The 17679-nt window shown below is 48.8% G+C and overlaps 1 protein-coding gene across 2 annotated transcripts in view; it reads left to right on the top strand.

Annotated features, from left to right (window-relative positions):
- The first annotated feature begins 2412 nt into the window (after positions 1–2412).
- The window catches only part of NALF2 (NALCN channel auxiliary factor 2), an 87171-nt gene continuing 71904 nt past the window's right edge, over positions 2413–17679 (top strand). The window contains exon 1 of one of the 2 annotated variants that reach the window (XM_048864611.2): positions 2413–3804. In XM_048864611.2, the coding sequence (XP_048720568.2) occupies positions 2980–3804 (825 nt within the window). In that variant the 5' untranslated portion in view covers positions 2413–2979. The other variant, XM_075132462.1, reaches the window with a different exon arrangement.

Raw genomic sequence — 17679 nt, 5'->3', positions numbered from 1 at the left:
TGCGAGTGAGAATGGATCTGTGTTTGGAAAGGCAGGCTCAGAGCATGCACTGTCTGCATCTCTATTAACAGCAGGGTTTCACATTGCAGAGCTCTATCTATTGTTCATTTCTCTTGCTCATGAAATCCCTAGCGGGATGTTAACAAGGCTTGGGGCACAGGCAAGTGATGTTCCCTGAAAGTTGGTTTCTTCATTCTTCAGTGGCAATTCCAAGTTCACTGTCAGTGCCCCAGAGACAGAACACCAGGGCTGCCTCTTGGGAGGGCTCATTTCCCGACACTTCTCAGGGCTGAGGGCATCTCTCCTTCTGGGATTAATGGGCCACTGCAGTGGCCTCTGCTCGGAAGACCAAACCATGGGGCTCAGGTGCCTCAGCACTGCTCTGGCTCCCCAGATGTTCAGCGGGGTCAGGGATGGGAACAAACCCCTGCCTGACAGAGGCCATTCACCTCCCCGTCGGAAAACTGGGACTGAGGTTGTCCCGAGGCACCAAGCCCGGTGGCTGCTGTCACCACAGACGCAGGCCAGCTTTGTGCCCCACAACGCAGAAGCCCTTACATTGCTGCCAGGAGGCAAAGTACTGGGCCTTGGCTACCCCTCATGGTGAGCATAGTTTCCTTCCAAGCAGTTGACCGGGGCTTGATTCCCGGCCAATGGAGGCATGTGTTTTGGGGGGAGGGATAGCTCAGTGGTTTGGGCATTGGCCTGCTAAACCTAGGGCTCTGAGTTCATTCCTTGAGGGGGCCATTTAGGGATCTGGGGCAAAAATTGGGGATTGGTCCTGCTTTGAGCAGGGGGTTGGACTAGATGACCCCTGAGGTCCCTTCCAGCCCTGGTAATTCTAAGGCGAAGAGCCGCACATTGCCAGACAGCTCTGCTCGCTGGGGTACTAGCCCGGTCGCGCTGGTATCTTCTCCCTGGCGGAGTCCCAGGGTTGGTTACATGGGAATAGACAATGGGATGAGTCCCTCCTGAGTGTGCCAGTAATAAACGGAGCCACACCTGGCTCGTGCTGCCGCTCGCCGTCTCTGACGGTGGCTGTCGTGCCAAGCCACCCAGCGAGGCCCAGTGGGATTGACCTGGGGGTGCAGACGGACCCGGTTAGCGCGAAGCCTCTGTCTGTGCAGAACAGCTGCTTCCCGGACAGGAATTACCCGGGGCGCTTTGCCAGGCTCGGAAAGAGCCCGGGTCTGGGCTGGGGCTTCTCCGCGGTCTCCCCGGGGTTAGTAGAAGGGCAGCATCGAGGGAGGTCCCGGCAGAAAGGAGGAGACGGCTAAAGAGACGTAACCCATCTCCACTAGGAACCTCGCTGCAGAGAGAGCCCGGATCCCTGCGCAGCTCTGACCCCCGCGCTGCTGTCTCTGGATTAAGCAGATGCCCCGCTCTCCGTAACTGGCTCCAGCCTTAGAAACGTAACGAAGCTCGGATCTTCCAGCTCAGCTCCCATCCTGCTTTGTCAGCTCCTGTAAATTCCTTTCCGAGCATGGCTCCCAGGATTTCCCTTCCTCTCTAAACAGCTGTTTCCTGGGAAAACACACGGAACCGGGCTCGGCCAGAGCCGATCAATGTCACTGCGCTTCCAAACTTGTGCACAAACAAATCGTTAGCACCCTGGCAGCCAGCGCAGGCGGGGGGATGCTACAGACAGGAAGGCTGCAGCCAGGGAAGGCGCTGTGGGGCCCTCCGTCTCCCTCTGGGTCTGGCTGAGCTGTGGCAGGAGCTGTCCTTCAGCACCGCGGCACCTGCTAGCCCCTGGGTGGACCGCGGCGCCCGCCCCCAGCGCCCCGCGTCTTCCCCCAGGAGCTCAGCCCCGCAGCCCGCCTGGGGCAGAGCGAGCCCCGCGCAGAAGCAATGTCCGCTTGGTCCGGGACCTGCTTCCTGAATCCAGGCAACTTATTCTTCCAGCTCAGTGAGGAGATGCAAGGCTGGGGGGGGGGGGGGGGGGGGCAGGAGGCGGCCAGGAGGAGAGGAGACGCTCGCAGCCCCTTGGATCCGAGAGCCTGGGGAGGATCTGCCGCGGTGGCACAGGCACAGAGACATTAGCCCCCCAGGATGAACTCCGGGGGCGGCCAGACACCGTGCGGCGGCGGGGGAGCGCGGAGCACACGCCACCTGCAGCAGGGACCAGCCCCCGGGCCAAGGTGCCGCGCGTGCCCCGTGCCCCAGCGCGCTGTGTGCGCGGGCTGCCGGGGGGGGCGGGGGGGCGGCGCCTGAATGAAGGCTGGGAAGAGCGGCTCGGATGAATGAACGGCTCCCTGGAGTGAATGGAGAGGCTGGCTTTGGGGGGAGGGGAGGCACAAAACAAATGGCAGGGGAGATGAAGCGGGGACGAGGAGCGCGCACGCGCCTTCCCTCCGCTTCCCCCTCCCCCCCCCCCCCGCGTCCCCCCCCCCCCCCCCCCGGATCAATTTCTCAAGGTGTTCTCTGTACAGCTGAAGATGGCGACAGATTGAGGGGGGATGGAAAACAGGAGACACCGATCCAGGATGATCAGGAACGGGAAAAACGTTGCCCACCAAAAAAGAAAGAGGAAAGCGGAGTGACTGTGCGTGCAGCGGGGAGCAGAGGCGGGCAGGAGAGCGGAGAGGAGGCGAGGCGCCCCGGCGGGGTGAGGATGAGGAGGGCCAGGCGCTGACTGTGGGGAGGCGGAGTATGCTTCTGCCTGGCTCCGCTCGGGGCTGAGCGGCTCGCTGTAGGGACCGGCGTCGGCGAACAGCAGCCTGGACGTGTTGAGGACCGTGGCGCTGATTTTTCCTCCCGCAGCAACATGCAATGGCTGGGGGTAGCATTTAGCCGCCCAGGAGGAGGTGGTGGAGGAGGGGAAGGCACTTCCTTGTTTCTAGCCATGAGAATGATGCCCATCATCACACCATGCTTCAGAGGAGGTAGGTGACATTGTTGGGGGGAGTCTATAAGAGGAGAGGAGCAAAGAGAACCACACCGGAGACCGCAGTAGCCCCCCCACTCAGCCCCTAAAATATGATCAGGGGGGCTTGGATGTATCCAAGAGAAGATGACGCTGTGTTAAAAATTTGTTGTGCACCAAGACAAAACGACAAACCCTGCGCTGATTCCGAGAGGGCACAGAAATGGCGAATGTCTCTGGCATCCCTTCTATTTTTCACTGTCCTCCTCTCTGATCATCTGTGGCTCTGTGCTGGAGCCAAGCTCAGATCCAAGGATAGGAGCTTAGCCATGCAGACGCCTTGGGGGGACGCAAGCCAGCGCGCCTTCCAGCCACATTTCCTACTGACAGGGGATCAACAGTCACAGGAGGGGAGGTGTGAGATTTTTTTAAGCAATTTGACCAAATTTGCTGCTCCGATCCCATATTGCACTGGTGCCCGGGGTCATTTCGATCTGGACTCAGCTTGCACCAAATTGTATTCCTTGCAGCGACTCTTGGGCTCTTTCCCTTCTGTACCCTTAAGGCCACCCCCCTCCTCCTCCTCCTCCTCTTCTTCATCAGCCTCTTTTTTTTCCTCTTCCTCCTCCAAAATAAACTTCTTAAAGGCTTATTTTAGGAACTTCAACCTCTCTTTTTGTGATACTTACACGATCTGGGACCTGCTGCTGGGCATGGCCGACCCAGACAGCTTGGATTGCAGTTTGGACAACCTGATGGTGGATTTCGTGGCTGCTGCAGCCGGTGCTCTGGACGGAAAGGCGTGTAGCAGCTGCGTCCAGGCTTATCAGAGGCTGGACCAACACGCTCAGGAAAAATATGAGGAGTTTGACCTCTTGCTGGAGAAATACTTGCAATCAGAAGAGTATTCAGTTAGATCCTGCATAAGAGACTGCAAGGTAGGAGGGGGAAGCACAGGGGGGCCTCCGAGCCCCTGCCAAACCACACTAGAAGAAAAGTAGCTTAAGGCAAATCACACCATTTTCCTGGGTCCCAGTCTCCCCTCCCCCATCTCCCTTGTTGCTCCTTTGTTCTGTCTGTTGGCTGGTTGGACTTTTTTGCTTTCACAAGAATTGGTTAATGCTGATATGGCCTCTTTGGATGTGCTGGAGCCGTGCAGCCCTGCAGTGTGATAATATACAGGCAAAAGTCACAGCAGCAGGAGGAAGAGGAGGAGGAGGAGGAGGAAAAGGGAATGAAACCGTTCAGTCTGGTAAAAAAAAAAAAAAAGCCCGCTGAGGTTATGACTCGAGCGTTGGTGGGTCCCCCATGCTCTCTTTTCTCTCACCCAGCACAACCTGGCAGAAGGCATTTCCTTGGGTCCTCAGATTCCTTTCTTCCTGGTCTGAAAGCCAGTGGCATTCCCCTGGGCTACCTGGGCTTTCCAAACCTAATCCCACAAAGGAGGCTGGAAGGGGCAGATAGCCTGGGGGGTGCCACCACAAAGAAGATTCCTCTGCTCAAGGGAATCCGGGTGCTGCACAAGTTCAGTCCCAGAGCAATGCCCGTTTTGGATGGGAAATCAGTGGCGCAAAGCCTATGGAAATGCGTTCCCCCCATGCACGCAGCCCAGACTTTGGGCGAGTGACTAGAACTCGCGCACGGAACAGGTGTGGGAGCCCATTGGCTGTTGCTTCCTCCGGCCTGGTGTAAATCAGTGTCGCTCCTGCGCAGTGTGCGGGGGAGGGGTGCACTCTCGGCGGATAATTAGGCAAAGATGTTTGAAATGAAGTGGCGACCTGATGTGACCCAAGAGAACAATGGCTCTTCCTTCCCCCAGCTCTCTCGGATTGTCCTTTGCCAGGGAGGCAGATCTCCAGAGAGCTAGCCAGAGAAAGGGAAGAATCAGACGTTTGCCAACCCTGGTCCCTGCATACTTGTGTCCCGAGGAAAGTGGCTGGTAGATCAGGGAGTTAGGAGTTAGCAGAGGCGAGGCCCTTGAACCTCTCTGAACTGTTTACTCTTAACCATCTATTTCTGCAAATCACTTTCCCCATTTCCCCAAAAGTTGGAGGGAAAGGAATGATTCCCTTCCCCTTGCTAGAAGAGGCCCCTGGAGCTGCTCGTGCTAAGCCCTCCATCCTCCTGCAGCGCAGTGCAGAGTCAGTGTTATTAGCAGCGTGCATTTTCTATCTGAATTTACATCCACCTCACAATCCCTACCCACCCCAGACAAGTCACTCAAAGGCAGCTCTAGTTGCCTCAGATTACATTCCTAGCAGACCCCTGGGTCGCTGTTACCCATCAGCACACACCTACCCCTCTGGGTTGGGCTGGGGGCATCTTAGTTCTGTCAGTTCTCCTCACTGACTCATGGTGAGCTAGCTCTATCAGGTGGTGATGGTGGGAGAAGAAAGACAGCAGTGGGGCTACTTCTGAGGCCCATACTGGGTGATGATCCGGGCAGGGTAAGAAAAGTGAATGTACTTCCCCCTGGACTCTGAGGCTGGATGCAGGGCTGGAGTGGGGTGCCAGGGCAGTAAATAGACAGGCACTGGGGGAATTCTACTTGACTTGTGCAGACAAAAGACTGAGAGCTCTAGGGGCTGGGCCTACCAGTGTGTGTGTGTGTGGACAGTGCCTTGCGCAGTGTGAGTGCTGCTATAATACAGAGAAATAACCATAACCAAATACATTTTTGTACCTGGGCACATTAATCCATGTAGGCCCTTTTCCTGCCCTTGGCAGTGACACATATGCCCAGTATTTCAAAGGAAGGCAAAAATACCCACAATGCACTTAGCTAAATGTGCCATGCTGTAGCTCTTGTGGCGAAGAATTTATTCCCAAGGTGGCAGGTGATCACTTCATGTTCAAGAAGCATAAGAGTTGCCTTCCCCAGCAGCAGTTGGAACAAACCTCCCAGCCCACTGTAGTCAACTACGTTTTTTAATGTATTCCAATGTCCATCCAGATTCCTTGTAAATTACATTAAACTCTTCAATCATTTCTCATGGAAATGACATAAAGGCTTAATCCCCATGACATGGCTCTTTGAACTTCAGCATGTTCAACAGCCCTTGAGTGACTCTGATGAGATTTCCTGACTTCATCTGTGCAATCTCCCTTTGGCTGCTATGTCCAGGAAATGTAACTGTCTTGTTAATTATCCCTGAAACCTTTTCTCAGAACAATTTCTTGTGGGTCAGATAGTGTCTGTGTGTTATAGCAGAGGCTTTGCTTCTAGATCACCTCACAAAGCGATTGTGTCAGCACTCACAAACTGACCAGGGTAAGTTCTTGGTCAACGCTTTTATGGGAGACCTCGAAGAAAAACTCAGAGCTGCAGTAAAGGTTCTCGCGATGCATTAAGTGGTGCTCATCCCCCCAAGGAAGCACTGAACTGACACCTTAGTATGGTGCTGGAGGTACCATCTGTCAGATGATGTAAAATTGAGATTCTGATCACTTCTGGACAGTTTTTGTAATGAACCTTTTTGGGAAGATGTTAGTTTTGGTGTCCTGGGAAAATTCCAATTTGGGGAATTACATTCTGCCTACCTAAATTCCTCCTGCAGTTTCAAAGGTATATGGTGTTCTGCTTACACTGAATTGTTTTGTATTGCTGCTCTTCTCTGTTAAATTGTTGTCATATTCCACTGGAAAATGACTGCATTATTGCCATTTATTATTTGTATTGCAGTAGCTTCCAAGTCCCTAGTCAGGAACAGGAGCTCTGCAAACCTGTAGAAAGATGATCTCTGCCCCCAGAAAGCCCAGAATCTAAGACACGGTCATGGAAGAAGTGTAAAAAAAACAAAAGGGGGGAATAGGGGAGGAAGGAGAAGGGTAATAGTGATAGGGATACGTGGCTGCATAGACTAGCTACAGTCTCAACTTGACTTTAAAACAAACACATAAAACAGATATCAGCAATCCCCACTGGCCATCCACCTGGGCATTTTCAGATGGCAGTTTTCCATAGGTGTCACAGACAAAATGGATCTTAAGGAGGGAAAAGGTAGTGGCTTTATGGATCAGTGTGGGGATTGTGTTTTATATGTAAGGAGCAGAGTGGAAGAAAGCACAAAGACATTTGTGGGGGAAGAGGACAAACGGGCAGGCATTGTTGGTGAGGTGACTCAATAAGCCACAGGTAGGGAATGGCAGAGATATGTATATTTCCTGTGTGCATAATTTTAAAAACATGTTGGCATCCTTTAGGATAAAAGGCCTATAGGAAAGTCAGACACTATCTGTGTGTAACTATCTTAGAGGAATTCAGAGGTGTGAGTAACCAAAACACAGGAGACGTATATTAGGGGAGCAATATAAAGAGGGAACTTTGTATATAAGAATATAAGAAAGGCCATACTGGGTCAGACCAAAGGTCCATCTAGCCCAGTATCCTGTCTTCTGACAGTGACCAATGCCACGTGCTTCAGAGGGAATGAACAGAACAGGTAACCATCAAGTGATCCATCCCCTGTCACCAATTCCCAGCTTCTGGCAATTACAGAGGCACTAGAGACACCATACCGGCACATCCTGGCTAATAGCCATCGATGGACCTATCCTCCATGAATTTATCTAGTTCTTTTTTGAACCCTGTTATAGTCTTGGCCTTCACAACATCCTCTGGCAAAGAGTTCCACAGGTTGACTATGTGCTGTGTGAAGAAATACTTCCTTTTGTTTGTTTTAAACCTGCTGCCTATTAATTTCATTTGGTGACCCCTAGTTCTTGTGTTATGAGAAGGAGCAAATAACACTTCCTTATTTACTTTCTCCACACTTGTCATAATTTTATAGACCTGTATCATATCCCCCTCTTAATCGTCTCTTTTCCAAACTGAAAAGCCCCTGTCTTATTAATCCCCAGTGGCCATCTACCTGGGCATTTTCAGTATATGGTTTAGGCATCAGTTCAGCAATGCACTTAAGCACTTGTTTAACGTCCACCTCTGTTGAGTTTAACATGTGCTTTGTGGAATAAGAGCTTTAATAGATAAACAGATTAAAATACTAAATAAATTAGTGGGTTGGGGGCTTAGATGAAAAACTGACAGCACTAAAGTCCAAACACTTAGAAATAGGTCCGTACGAAAACGGGTACTCAGATACCATGGTGATTGGCTTGGCCTGGGAACTTGGAAAGAATAATATGTAGGGGCCAAGGTAGTGATAATAAGAAATGTATCAGGTAATTTGCTAGATTGTCAAATATTTACTATGATTATTTATATCACCAGATAACATCAGTTTTACAAGTTTGACAAGATATATTTGAAAAGTAGCATTAGAGTTGGCCATTTGCAAAAAGAAGGTGCTACCTAACTCATCAGTTGTTGTGGTGATTAGGGAGTTATGACCTCATTTGCAAAGGTTCTGAGCACGTGCAGATCTCATTGCCTTCAGCCGAGGTTGTGGTTATTCGACAGGTCTGAAAATTCAAGCTATTTCTGTGCATAAAGCGAGTTAATTTTGGAAAGGGCTGTTCAAATGCTGCAATGAATACCACACTGTATTTGAAAATATAACTCTGGGCTACGTGCTGCTCAGAGACTATTCGCATTCAGGCAACATTGCAGAGTGCTTTTCAGTGAAAGTTTTGTCTTGTTTTATGTTTGGTTTTTTTAATGATAAAAAGAGTGAAAATAGGAGAATTAAAGGAAAATGAAGCAAAATCCGATTGGAAAATCTGTGGCTTCAGCAAAAATCCTGCATAAAATGACCCTGGCCATAAAGATTTTGGAGGTTCAAGTACCACATACCTCATTTGGTGGGTTCTTCAGTTGTACAAGTTTTCCTGAACTGAGGAAATATGCAACAAGAAGGAACATTAATCCTTTCTGAAAATGGCTTTTGTCACCAGAGGAAAATGCTTCCTGCAAATGATTGTGACTTCCCTTGTTTTCCTCCAGATCAGCAGGGGATGAGAGCAGGATTCTGCAGACAACATTTTTGTGAGGCGGGGTAAGAGGAGTTTTTGAGACGTATTTTTCCCCGTCCCTCCCTGGGTTGAGGGACTCCAGAGAGAATGATATAGACCCAAAGTAGGGAAGGCAGAAGCAGGGAACCCCAGAGGGCCTCCCCTAAAAGGACACAACTCAGGGTTGGTTGTTGCTTTACTTTTTCTTGTGTTGACTTGAACACAGGCGAAAGGTGCTGCACTGACAGCTGTGGAGGATGGAATGTCTCTGTATGCACCCAATACATATAGCAGAGGCAGGGGGGGACAAACTTCCTCCACATGGTGGCTCCTGTCAACATCCTTCAGCCTGACCTGGACGAGAGGACCCCCTCTAGGGGTGTGAGAGTAACTTGGGCTCCATGGCCCACTCAACCCTTGACATCACTGTAGAGAATGCCAGAAAGCAGGCCAATTCATGCCAGTTGTGGTGATGGTGGCTTTTGTGACCTGGATACCTGCCCATGAGGAACTGGCCTGAGACCCACCAAACCCATTTCACAAAATGGCCATTAAACAGACATCAGAGACTAATGATTCAGGGGTTGCACTGGAACTGGTGAAAGACTCTAAGTCTCATTCACTATCCCTGGCCCAACCAGTCTTCCAGAAGTAAATCTTTTGGCCCTTTTTCTAATTAATATCTTTCTGTCTTTCATGATAAGCCACGAAAAACGTAATGCCAGAAAACAATACGATTCCAGCTCTACTGGCACAAAATTCCTCAGAGACTCTTCCCTCTGTGGAGGCACATCTCCCACCAGGAATTTCCTCCAAGAGGGACTATACAACTCAATAAATATCACAAATGCAACTACTAGGGGACCCCAATGATTTTATTGACTTTGGGGGTTTTATTGGCTGGTTTATCACTCCGAAATAGCCACTCCATTTTTGCTGCAGCAGATTTGGCCCTTAGCAAAACCTATAAAATTTCCAGTGAAAAGTGCAAACTGATATTCCATGAAAGGGAACAAAATCTGATGAATTCTGTGAAAACGGTCCATTTCACTACATTCAGAGGGTAAAGGTCAATTGTCTGGGAGAGGTACTGGGGGTTAGAAGTCTGGTGGATGAAGGGGGCAGCAGCAGCAGAGAAAAGCAGTGTTAGGAGTTTCACTTTATTCCTTCTATTTTTGTTTGTTTCATTTTCTTCTTGTCTGATCACAAAAGCAACAGAGGCAAGCACCTTAACTAACAGCTGGTGGGAGGAACTAACTCCCAGAGAGCCCTGACCAATTTTGAACTGCTGTCAGCCATAGGTACCTCGGAAATGAACCATGAAGGTACTTAGGCTCCTAAATCCCATAGTTAGGCACCACGGTGATTCACAAACTCCCACTCAGCTGTCACCTAACCCAGTAGGTGCCTGAATTCACAGAGCCCCGAAGTTTTTGCCTCTGGGCATGCACTCTGTAGCCTCACTTTAGGCATCTGGATGCCCATCTCCCACCTGATCCCCAGAGCCAGTCACAAATTGAGAAAATTAAGTGTTCGGCATGGGCAAAGACAGTGGCATCATGGGATTTTTAAAAAGTTTTGAACCTATCTGGGTTCCTCCAATGCAGAAAATCCTTGAATGCCCACTGCTGAGCGGCAAAGGACCAAGGGATACCCTCTGAGAAATGCCACATGCTTAGTCCACGTGTGTGCATGCTATTATCATGGCTTAGCAAGGCACTGCCATCTGTACACAATGATGTGAACTGAAAGAAGGAACAAGTGTCCCACGTGTGTGCATGCTATTATCATGGCTTACGTTCAGTAAGTTAAATAACATACATCAAATCAATCCAGTTCAGCACACACACACACCTGTGTTGACAAGCCCTATGTCAGGTTCAGGGACCCGATCCAATTGTTTAGCCCAAGAGGCACGTTCTCGGAAAAACAGAGCCCTGAACTGTAGAATAGGATTCCAGTGTAACTCGCAAAGGAGAAAGGTGCATGCTAGCAAATGTTCTCAACAGAACAATGAGATGTAGGAGCCTCTAGCTCAGTGGTTCTCAACTGTGGTCCACTGCTTATTCAGGAAAAGTCCCTGGTGCACTGGGCTGGTTTGTTTACCTGCCGTGTCCACAAGTTTAGCTGATCGCAGCTCCCACTGGCCGCGGTTCATCGCTCCAGACCAATGAGGGCTGCGGGAAGGGCGGCCAGCACGTCCCTCAGCCCGCGCCGCTTTCTGCGGCCCCCATTGGCCTGGAGCAGCGAACTGCGGCCAGTGGGAGCCACGATTGGCTGAACCTGTGGACGTGGCAGGTAAACAAACCAGCCCAATGTGCCAGGTGCTTTCCCTGAACAAAAGCGGTGGACCACAATTGAAGAACCACTGCTCTAGCTAGTATAGACTCTGTAGCAAACACTCTTCTTTTGCAGTAGGTTCACAGGTAAATTCCAGCTCCAAGATCTGTCTCTCCTGTTTTTCCTTCCAGCCTTTCCAGCCCTCCTGGGCACAGGAAGAGATGGAATGGTTTAAAAGTCCAGCGCTCTGGTGGTGAGTGCTTGACCACTTGCTGGTTTGTTTGAATAGAAGTAGGTACTTAGAAGTCACTGTTTCTTAATAAATCAGCTGCAACCATCCCTCCTCAGGCAGCAAAAGCTGAGTGGAGGTAGGCCTGGTCAGTACTTGGCTAAGAAAAAGGCAGGTGTTGCAGGAAGTGATATAGATCATTCAATATTAAGTATTTGCTAAGTATCAGTGTGTTCAACACCTTACAAGATACAGATCCTGCCCCAAGGAGCTTGCAGTGTAAAAGACAAGCAAAGATTAGACAAAAATCACACTTGCAGACCCAGAAGATGGACATTACTTAATGTGGTGGGGTCTCTATATAAGGAATAGAGCTGTTTAGATTACTCATTACAAAAATATTTAGAGCAAATTTAGACCTTTTTTGTGTTTGGGAGTCATTCATAAATTTATCCTGATTTCTGCAAACAACTTTGGTATTCTAGAGGGACACCATCAACTTTAAAACCACATTCTGTCTGAAAATGTTTTACTTATTACTGTTCCAACTAAGAGCACTATGGCTAACAGGTTAGATGAGGAAAATACTTTTCTCTATTTTATTGGTTCAGTACATTTGACAGCACATTGTGTAGTGTCGGTTTCACTGTCCCCCCTATATGCTCAGTTAATTGGTTTTCCCTAGTTGGTTGTGTGGGTCTATTTCACAGCAACAAGGGAAAGGATAAAAAGAAAGAAACTGCAATTGTAAACCCACAAAATGTGGCAGAGGGGATGCAAAGTCAGGTGCAGTTTCTGTGTCATGGGTGGTTTGCCCTTTTCAGTTCATGGGTTTTGGGGGGGGGGGTGTTTTTGTTTGTTTGTTTAAATAAACTCTTTACTCTGTTTATTTGGTGCTACTTATCTGGTGGCTGAAGGCTCACTTATGTCACATGGCAATACTGCTACTCTTTGGATGAATGAAATTTTTTTTTTCAATAAACAACAAATCCTGAATAATGAGTTAAGCACTTCCTGGCACAAATGACAAGAAAAATCACCTCTGGTGCTAAAATGTGTGAAACTTCTAGGAATGCTTTCACAAATACCCTATGGTCACCTGATTACTGACCAATTAGCTATTAACTCTTTGTATGATGGATGTGTCTAAATGTCCCAGTCGAGATCAGGGCTCCATTGTGAATAGCAGCAGAGTGAAGTTGCATTCATAACTGTATTTGGTAAATTTGGATTTTCCTTATTTGACCAGCTGTAATTCAGAAGGTGAAGGCTCAGTGCTGTGAGGCTGAAGACCTAATATAAAGATGGATTAGTCACAGGGGGTGGTACTTGCCCACTTAAGCCAATACTAAGTCAATATTCTTCATGATATTTATAGGTGGCAGTTCTGGAGGTGCCCCCATTCAGGGCAGACAAACAAATCAATGCTCTCTAGATCTGTTTACTACACAATTAAATATTTGTTTTCTTAAATGTGCCAAGCCCTGTATTTATATTTTCCTCTACAAATAGTTATTCCCAAAAGCTTTAAGTACTAACTCAGAACACAAAGTCCCTTAAAAGGTTATTGAGGAAAATAAATAACCCTGGGACAAAGTATTGTTGTGGACTAAGAACTGATTTTGTGGTAGGAAATAAAGAAATGTTGTGGCTAGTTACTACTTAGAGCATAGAGAAGTTAATAGCGGAAACCCCAGGCTCTGTATATTAGTTAGTTCCTCCTCTAGATCACTGATGTATTGAGTTCCTCTAAAGTTGGTGGCATTTGCTGATGATACTAAACATAGTTTCACAATTGAAAACTAGAAATGGGCTGAGGAGGCTGAAATATGTTTGCAAAGCCAGCAGTGATGCATGTCTAGTTTCAATTTTTTTTTCTGACCCACCAAAAGGTAGGAGGGGGGAGTTGAATAAAGTGGTCTTGTTTAGACATGCTAATTTTTAATGAAAAACCAAGACTAGTGTGGAACTTCATACAGACTTGAAGTCCTTGTTGGGCTGAACAGCCAGATGGCTGCTGAAATACACATTGGATAAGCGTATGGTAAGGAGGGGTACCAACCTCTCTCCTGTAGCCTGGTAGAGGAGACACACTGGCATGGCCTGCCGCCTGACACTAGGATTCTGTAGCTGGCAAGATCAATCTCGGGTTTGCAGGGGAGAAGTCTCCTGATTTTTCCTAGCTGAGAGAGCCATGAAAACCCAGTGATATTAACCCATTCCTGTTGTAGCGGGTCTGTCATTTGTGAATCATCCAGAAACCTAGATCATGACTTCACACCTATGAGGAGCAGGAACTACTGCTGATGCTGGAGCTAACTCCAGTTTTCCTCCTGGCAGCTGAGATGTTCTTTGCTGAGTAGCTAATGTGGCCTGTGGCCTCAGAGGCAGCTCAGTAACATGTGGCAACATCATGCTCATCTGGACTGAGCTAGGGATTTCTGTGGTCTTGTCTCAGTGCTGCCACTGACCACCTCTCTAGCTCAAGGCTGCGGAGGTTAAGTGACTTGGCCAAGTTTCCTCATCTATAAACTCTACTTATTAGAGGTGATGGAGTGGAAGGTGGTCAGAGTTTAATTCCAGAGTGCGGTTTTTGCACAATGATCATGTTGATTCAATCAATTTTTCTGTTGTCCAGATGTCACTTGTCCAAATTTCAGCTAGATCCAAGCTGCATGTCACTAACAGACATACTATGATACAAGTTACACAGCTCAATGAGTGTGGCAGGGCCAGAGCTGGAGCAGCTGGAAAGAGACTTCACAGGTGGCCCAGGTTAAACAATAAAAACCTGCTCTGGGGTTCCCCTCTTATTCCTGTTCAATCAGAAACAACACACACCATGAAAGTCTCTGGCTGCCTTTCTTTCCTGCAGCTTATCAGGCTGTAAATTCCAAACCAACAAAGGAAATTGAACAAAACGCACATTGGGGACATAACAGCTGCCCTAAGTATTCTGTCCTGGCTTCTGCTCAGATCACACTCTTCTTCCCAATGCTAGTCCAAGCACAGCTGCATCTCAGTGCCTCAGGTCAGGGAGCCCCCCAGCTTGGACTCTGAAATCCCTTTTTGTATTTAACCCATGCCCCACTCACCCACCACTTTGTCTGGTGTAGGAGGCCCACATCCTAAGGGCACCAATGGGCATGGTGTAGCAGGGCTGTAGGATCCCCCTGGGGAACCCACATAACCGGCACATGCTCTCAGTGAGTCAAAACAGAAGTTCACATTGACAAATGTTTCCCTGGATCTGAAACTGTCAAATCTGTATTTATGTAAAACACTTATTATATTTAAGCTCCAACAACATGCTCACCACCATACAAGACAGTTCCTATCCTTGAGACAGGAGACAGACTGATAAGATGTGCTGGGAGGGTCATGAAAAGGACAATTTCCCTTAGATAATTTTTTAAACCTTTAATTCTTTTCTTTGAGCATTACAGAAGAAGTGAGTCTTTTGGAGAGATTGTACAAGGTGAGGGTGGGGGGTAGTAGATGAAGATAGGGAGGGGAAGGATGGGAGCAGGCATGAAGGTGGCAATGGGTGAAGGAAACTGAGGTCTACAGATTGATATTGCTGGTGGAGCAAAGAGGGTTAGGGTTACCAAGATTAGAGGTGGGAGCTGAGATAGAGGTTGGGGCTGAATTCTGCGGGCTCTGAAGGTGGAGAGAAGTTTAAATTCAATATGATGAGCAAGAGGGAGCTAGTGGAGTGATTCAGAAATGCACTTACTTCCTGGTTGGGTGGGGAGAAGAGAATAGAGTCCAAGATGTCCCTGAGATTGCAAGCCTGAGCAATGGCGAGAAAGCTGGTACAATCAACAACAATGGGGGAAAGGAGAGGGGAGGGGGAGAATCCAAGTGCTGAGCTTGGTCCATGATCTTGAGCTGGTGGTAAGCTATCCTGGATGGCCTATTGGTGGGACAGCGTGATATACAGACCTGGATGGGGGCTAGCTGTTACTTATCTCATTAGAATTTGCAAAAAAACAGTCTGTTCTGTGTAGGGGAACTGTTGCCCCCTTACTAACATTCAGTGGGGGTGTTTTGGTTGGCTAGCTCCCTGTACTAAAAGGGGAAGGGTCGATGGGGAATCAGGACCCTGAGACTGACAGTCCCCAGGAACAATGGGGAGAGGCCAATGCTACAGGTCAGCCTGAATGACAGGGCGGGCAGGCTAATCAGGGAGTCAGGAGAACAGGAGGGGTCCCGTCCTCCGTGTGAGCTGGGATTGCCGGGGTCAGACAGAGAGGGGCTGAGCTAAGGAGAAAGCAGGGGCCCAAGCGGAGCTGGGGAGCAGAGCTGGGCCAGCCAGAGGGGCCAGAAAAGCAGCCCAGGAAGCAGGTCAAGGTTGAGAGCTGCAGCCACAGAGCCAGAGACACAGCCCAGGGCGAGCAGATCCTGTGCTGGGAACAGGGCTGCAGCCACAGAGCCAAGTGTGGTGAGCAACTGGGGCCAGCCAAGGGGGGACCTTGGGCAAAGGGCCCAGCTCAGAAAGACCCCCCCCAGCCAAGGGTTCTTGCAGGCCAGACTGGGAGAGAGATCTTAACCCGATGGGGGGCTGACGCTGGGAAGAAGGGTCCCACCACCCAAAGTCTGGAGGTGAGTAGCCACCACCATTGCAAGTGTCCAACCCGCAGCATCCCTGCAGCACAGCCAAGACCTGAGAAGGAGCCCTGGGACCCATAAGAAACAGACTGTGAAGTGCCCTCACGGTCCACAGACACTGTTTGTAATGTTTCCTGTCACAGAGCAGGGTGATGTGTTTTCCTTTAACCTTTCCCATTTTTCCTTATTCTTTTTTTTTAATTGATAAAAAACTTGTATTTGCCTTAAATTGTATGAAATGATCAGTGGGTCAGGGAAGTGCCCAGTGCAGAGAGAGTACCCCAGAGCTGGGACACCCTAGCCCCTGTGCCAGGTGACCACAGCAGGGTAGGTGGTCAAGCCCCCCAGGAATCCTGGGCCCAGCCTTGTTGGGGTTACGAGGACTCTGCCAGACAGGAGAGTGGAAGGGGAGCCTTCAAGGGCAGGGATGCCTCTGGGTAAAGGAAGTGGGAGTGAGGACTCAGATCCTTTCGCTAGCCCACTTCACCAGGGTTGTGCAGAAGCTAGGAAAGTTCCCCATAATAGCAGGACCGTTCTCCCACGTACATCTGTCGGTCAGACTGCAAGCTCAGCAGGGCAGCGACTATATTTACCTTTGTGTTGTGTACAGTACCAAGGACATGGTCAGCACTGAGCCCATTAATAATGAGTTAATGTTTGTAAAGCACTGCATCCAGGACAGTAGAACTCAATGTTGATGTTGAGAAGACAATGGAATGCAGAGGGGAGCCAGGGTGACCCCACTGAGACAATGGTGAGCAAAGAGAACAGCAGTAGGGGAGAGACAACATAACCTGGAAGACAACCAGGGGGCTCAACAGAGAATGGGGCAACAGTGGGAGGACAGGAGAGGAGGTACTGCTTTTCAGATGGGCTGGGGGGTGAACTAGACCCAAGTAGGTATGGAAGCAAGACACAAGAAGGAAAACGTACAGAATGGAAGGAAAAGATGGGAATACAGAGATGGAGGAAGGAATAAGCTGGAACAGACGCACACCTGTTAGGTTAGTGAATTGTATTGAATTTATGGTGCTGTCCAGCATCTCTAAGTCTGGAGGCCAGGGCTCTGAGCAGACAGAGTACACTTATGTAATGGGTTACTCTGGATCCTACTTGGGTTATTTTCTCTAACACTCACCACTTGGCACCCTTGCATTTCAGCCTAGTGTCTCCCAAACTACATGCTTTTATAGAAAATTGTCCCTTGAATTTTCTTTTCAATATTGATAGCTATAGGAGAGCCCCATCCACAAGCAGCTGAGTTTCCACAGCAAAGAAGCTGGTGGTGAGCTAAGCCAACCCCAAAATGTAAAGGCCAGCTGTGGGATATGAACTCTAAGAGAAATCTGTGAAAAATTGAGACCTGATGTGAGAGCGCCATGGAATCATCTGCAGCTAATTCTGTCCCAACATTCTACTTGCTTTTTTAACACTGGCCATGGTATAATATGTTATATCATAAGAGAGTGAGACATCATAGCTTTGCCCATTGTTGGGCTCCTTGTCTTAAATGTTAAGCCAAGATGAAAAAGGTCCAAAAAGGGCAGGAAAGATATCAGTAGCAGCATATAGGGTTCCTTTGCAGAGTAGGTAGAGATTGTTAGAGAAGAGTTAGTCTAGTGCAAATGCATCAGTCTCTCTGTTCATATGCTATCTGATGTATCAAGTCAGTGGGGCCTGACGTCTTTCACCCCAGGGTGCTGAATAAATTAGCTGAAGAAATGTTGGAGCCACTTGCAATAATATTTGCAAATTCACAGATGACAAGAGAGGTCTTGGAAGA

This window comes from Caretta caretta, chromosome 9 (genome assembly GCF_965140235.1).
Source record: "Caretta caretta isolate rCarCar2 chromosome 9, rCarCar1.hap1, whole genome shotgun sequence".
Classification (NCBI taxonomy): Eukaryota; Metazoa; Chordata; order Testudines; family Cheloniidae; genus Caretta; species Caretta caretta.
This window is presented reverse-complemented; position numbering and strand designations above follow the sequence as displayed.